The sequence below is a fragment of the Arvicanthis niloticus genome, chromosome 20 (assembly GCF_011762505.2).
Source record: "Arvicanthis niloticus isolate mArvNil1 chromosome 20, mArvNil1.pat.X, whole genome shotgun sequence".
Taxonomy (NCBI): Eukaryota; Metazoa; Chordata; class Mammalia; order Rodentia; family Muridae; genus Arvicanthis; species Arvicanthis niloticus.
The window spans coordinates 27,592,095-27,597,043 of record NC_047677.1 but is presented as its reverse complement, the minus strand read 5'-3'; the positions used below and the strand labels follow the sequence as shown (position 1 = coordinate 27,597,043).

At 55.4% G+C, this 4,949-nt stretch overlaps 1 protein-coding gene across 2 annotated transcripts; it reads left to right on the top strand.

Annotated features, from left to right (window-relative positions):
- Window positions 1-1,062: 1,062 nt before the first annotated feature.
- Window positions 1,063-3,935, top strand: Fam241b (family with sequence similarity 241 member B). 2 transcript variants are annotated; one of them, XM_076916446.1, is made up of 4 exons: window positions 1,136-1,161; window positions 1,739-1,851; window positions 2,099-2,227; window positions 3,029-3,935. In XM_076916446.1, exons 3-4 carry the CDS (start codon window positions 2,135-2,137, stop codon window positions 3,296-3,298), a joined length of 363 nt encoding a protein of 120 aa, XP_076772561.1. In that variant the 5' UTR covers window positions 1,136-1,161; window positions 1,739-1,851; window positions 2,099-2,134; the 3' UTR covers window positions 3,299-3,935. The 2 variants fall into 2 exon arrangements, with proteins under 2 accessions (XP_034380329.1, XP_076772561.1); XM_034524438.2 differs by lacking the exon at window positions 1,739-1,851 and having other exon boundaries at window positions 1,063-1,161.
- The last annotated feature ends 1,014 nt before the right edge of the window (window positions 3,936-4,949 follow it).

Below are 4,949 nucleotides of genomic sequence, written 5' to 3'. Positions count from 1 at the left end.
AACATCCCTGGAAATCAAGTATAAAACAAAAACAAGACTTTGAAATCAGTGGAGCAGGCAGATAGAGCCCCTGAGACCTGGGGAATGACAACCCTTGACTGGAAGTACCCTCTAGTTTCTCTTTATGTTAGGATCTCAGATTAAGATCTGCTGGTGACCTTGAAGCAGGCAATTCAATGGACAGTAGAAGCTATCAGAAAGTCTGCTCCTCCTGGCCAGAATGCTAGGAAAAGCGATTTAGCAAGACAGAACTCTTAGATGACAGGTGCTTTGTTCAAGCCAAGCACCACGGGAAGAGCCATGAGATGCCTGACCTAGATTTCCACCCTGCAAGGCTGCAATACTCTCAGCGTTCCTACCAGAACAGTGTCAGAAGGCTGTAAGGGAGTGAGGTCCCTGTTCCCTCCATGCAGGTTCCAGGGGTCCAACTCAAGTCAGGCTGTGAAGCTCAGCCACCCCCCCCTTCCCTCCAGTCCCCTCTCTCTTCCCTGTCTCTGCCTTCCAAGTCTGTCTACCCTTCCATTTTTCTCCCCACTTCAGCACCAACTCACTAGGAGGCCAACACTTAATCTGATGGTCCCCCCTCAAAACACCCTCCCTCCAGTGCAAAAGCCTGCTACAAACTGATTGAGCCAGCCCTGTGATTCACACCTCTCCAGTCCCCTAAGGAGCTTGGAGCTCCTGAGGGGCGGGGCTGGGTCCTTCTCAAGTGGCACTGGCAGAGTTACCTGGGCAGATCTGAGCAGACCTGTAAACCTGTGGGCTCAGCTTGTGCCTACTTCTCTTCTCCCAACCCAGAACTCAATCCCACCCCTGGGTTTTTATGTGATCTCCTCTTCCCTGGACCTCTCCCCCATCCTCTATTCTCCCACATTCCCCATCCCAATCCTTTTCAGCCCCCTCATCTCTTCCCAATAGTCCTACCTCCTTCTCCCTCCTCTTCCTCCTTCCTCCCTCCCCAATCTCGCTACCTCTTGTCCTCCCTTCTCCCTCTTTCCCCTCCCTTCTCCTCCTTATCCCGTTGCGCAACTGCAGTTCCCCCGGAAGCCGGCAGAGGGAGCCCCGAGCCGGGCCTCGCCCCTGCGGTGCGCGCTTCCTGTGAGGTCAGGTGGGAGGAAGCGGCCGCCCGTGGACACCGAGCCCCGGGACCCGTGCGCGCAGGTGGGTGGTGTTCGCACCGATCCCGGCTCCGCGCCCCTCCCCACCGCTGCAGGGCCAGGAGCCACGCCTGACCGAGTCGCTGCGGTGGCCCGGGTGTCCCAGGCTGCTGGATGACAAAGCACGGGACGCCGTGGGGAACCCCGACCGTGCAGCTCCACGCTGCGCTCCTCCCCGGGCCCAACCTGCCTCGGTGCCCCGGCGGGTAGAGCGTTTGAGATGAACACGGAGGCGTTCCTCCGCTTCTCGGGTGACAGTGCCCGGCCCATCGTCACCCTTAGGGGCTGCAAAGCTGGGGTCCCCCAGAACCGCAGCTGCAGCTCGCACCCCGTGTGGTAGTGGGGGTTGGACCTTGTCCTTTACATGGGTGCTCCCTGCAGGATAGGGGCAGTGTGTGTGTGTGTGGGGGGGGGGGGGCGGGCCCTCTGCAGCAGAGGTCCGCCCTCCCCGGGTGCTGTCCCCGGGTTCTGCCACCAGGGTGGAGACCTAAGAGGACCTAGATAGATCCTTAGAGCTTGCTTGCTCTTTTGGCAGCGCTTGGGAACCGCACCCTAACCCTATTTTTTTTTTTTTTTTAAAGTTAGCTTACAAAATACTGCCCTCCTGCTTGTTTCTTTTTTGAGGGAAGGTTTCGCTTAGCAGTACCTGGCCTTTAACCTCTGACCTTCGAGCCTGTACCGCCTGGAGTTACAGGTGTGCACCACTTGGCTAGTGCCCTGGGACCAGCCCTCCCTCTCCCCCACCCCCTTCCTCCCTTGCATTTTTTTTTTAAACCTCTTTATGATAATAGGAGAAGCACCTGCTAAGGGTGGGTCACCATATGACCAGCACTGAAAAACGTCCTCTCTCAATTATCTGTAGCAGGCCCTTTGAGGTCAGGGGAAAGATCTGTCTGCAGTTCCTAGACATGACCGGACCGAAGGCTGTGCATTTATTGCAGGTACAGACCAGCAGAAATTCGCAGCTTCCAGGGAGAATGGTGAGGATCTTGGCCAATGGGGAGATTGTTCAGGATGATGACCCCCGAGTGAGGACTACCACCCAACAGAGAAGTAGCAGTCCCCGGCAGGTAGGCGTCCATCCTGAAGAGGAGGGTAGCAGCTGGCCCCAACTCCCCCAAGGCTCGAGCTGCCTTTTTGCCTTCTATAGCAGTGGCTCTTGGTCTTCCCAGCGCTGTGGCCCTTTAATACAGTTCCTCGTGTGCTGACCCCCAACCAGAAAATTATTTTCCTTGCTCCTTCATAACTGCAAGTGCGCTACTGTTATGAATCGTAATGTAAATACCTGTGTTTTCTGATGGCCTCAGGTGGCCCCTGTGACAGGGTCACTTGACACCCACGGGGGGTGGGGGATCACGACTCACAGGTTGCTAACCACTGGTCTGTGTGGTCTGAAGTTCTCTCCACAGAGCATCTAGCAGAGTAAGAATGGATTTACTGTCTGGCTCCTGCCTTCTAGGGAGGGAGCTTCCCCTAGGCCTCAAACCTAGGGACTCACTCTCTTTTGGTGGGATTTGCAAATGCTGATGGAGCCAGCATCTCTAGAATGTAGAGTGGAGATGAGATGCTGGCTTCATTTATGGAGAGAGTGCTGACCTAAGGGTACTGACCCACTGTGTGCCTCACCCCTTTCCTCTCCTTTTCCCTCCCTTCCCCTCCCCTCCCCTCTCTTCTCCATCCTGACCACTTTTTCCAGGCATGGTTAGGGGGACACAGGCTCTGAGATTTTGTGTTTTAGTTGGTCCTGGGAAGGAATCATGGTTGTAGGATGGCCATGGGGGAGGGAGGGGCCCAGCCTGGAGTCTCCTGGTTGGTGCCTCAATTGCAAGGAAGCTTCCCCTGGATTCATTTGTTTTGTCTTAACCTTCCAGGGCTTTTTCAGCAGAGGCCATGGAGTACCCCCAGGGGGCCCTGGACCCCGCCAGCAGCAGGCAGGTGCCCGACTGGGTGCTGCCCAATCTCCTTTCAGTGACCTGAACCGGCAGCTGGTGAACATGGGCTTCCCACAGTGGCATCTCGGGAACCACGTGGTGGAGCCTGTGACCTCCATCCTCCTCCTTTTCCTGCTCATGATGCTCGGGGTTCGTGGCCTCCTGCTAGTGGGCCTGGTCTACCTGGTGTCTCACCTGAGCCAGCGGTGACCTCCGGGGAACTCATCAGGGTGGGAGTGTTCAGTAGGATGGACTGGGCTTCGGGTGTGAGAGATCACGCACAGGGGGAGGGAGTTGGGTGTGCTCCAAAGGTGTGTTGAGCATGAGACCGTGAGTGTAGATTTTCCCCACCGCAGGAGGCAGGGGGACTCTCTGGGCCAGCATTGCTGAAAAATAGAGTCCTGTGGGTTTTCTGGAATGTTTTTAGGGGCATAGGGCCTCCACTAAAAAGCACAAGCCAGATTAAGAGGGTTTAGCGTGTAGCATGTGCCCACCCAGAACACAAGTCCTCCACCAGGTGCAAACCTGGAACTTCGAGCAGCTGGGAACTGCCCAGAGTTTTATAGCATTCCTTTATCTCAACGGGGTCTTTTCTATTGGCCACTCTTAATTACGAGGAAGGACATCAACATTCTGTTCATCATGATCTTTCCTTTCAGTTTTCCAAGACAAGAGTCTCACTGTGTAGCCTTGGCTGGCCTGGAACTCACCATGTAGACCAGGCTGGCCTTTGAGCTCACAGAAATCCTCCTGCCTCTTCCTCCCGAGGGCTGGGACCAAAGGTGTGTGATACCATGCCCAGCTATTGTGATATTTTCAATAAATAAATTGGAGTCCCTTTTAAGAAGCCGGTGAGTGACTCATAGCTGTACCCTCTGGAAGACAGACAGACAGAAGAAGCTGGTGGGGGTGGTTGGTTTTGGAGAGGAAGTGGTAGGACCTTCGACCTTGGTGAGTTCTGGGATTTTTCTCATTAGGATGGGGGCTGGGAGGTGAGGTGCAGGCCTGGACCCCTTGCCTAGTGCCGTGGGAAGCTCTAGGCACCCCAACACGCCGAGCCCCAAGGTCAGCTTTTGGGGAGGGGGTCCTTTGGCCAGAGTGACTGGGGAGTTGTTAGGAGTGAAAAAATATAATGAATGTCTGGGGTCTTTCCTGCTCAGGGGCTCGACCCAGGGGCTGCTCAGGTTCCTCCAGCCGTCAGGAGCTCTGGCCATCGTGAACTGTTCTTTGTGGGTCTCAGGACCAGGGATCCCAGATTTCCTGACAGGAGGCATGAGTTTGAGAGTTATGAACTCTCTTTGGTTTTGTTTGTTTTGCTTTTAGTGGAGGAGGGCTGTTTGAGGCAGGGTTTCTCTGTATATCCCTGATTGTCCTGGGACTCACTCTGTAGACCAGGCTGTCCTGGAGATCCACCTGCCTCTGCCTCCCTAGTGCTTGGATCAAAGGCGTGCGCCACCACCACCCAGCAGCTTGTGAACTCTTGAGTCTCCACAGAGACTGTCAGAAGCTATAGGCTCAGGTCTGGTAGATTCAGGGTGACAGTTCCCGGAGAATGAAGCCTGCAGACCTGGCCTGCCTTGGTACCAACAGCCTGCCCGTCTCAGGTCCCCAAGGGGGGCTGTGTGTGGCCAAGTGTGGTTGGTGACTGCGCAGAGATGGTTTTTTCTTCTCTTGGCCTTGCTCTTCTGCCTAGAACAACCTCCCTCAGGCCATATGTCCACGGCTCCCTGGGACTGGGAGCCTCTGTCAGGGCAGAACCCCTTTACCAAAGGTTTCCTGCATCTTCATTTCTTAGCATGATGGGAGGGGACACGGGCAATTTTGGTGGAAGACATCTCGCACCCTGGCACGTCTGCTTGCT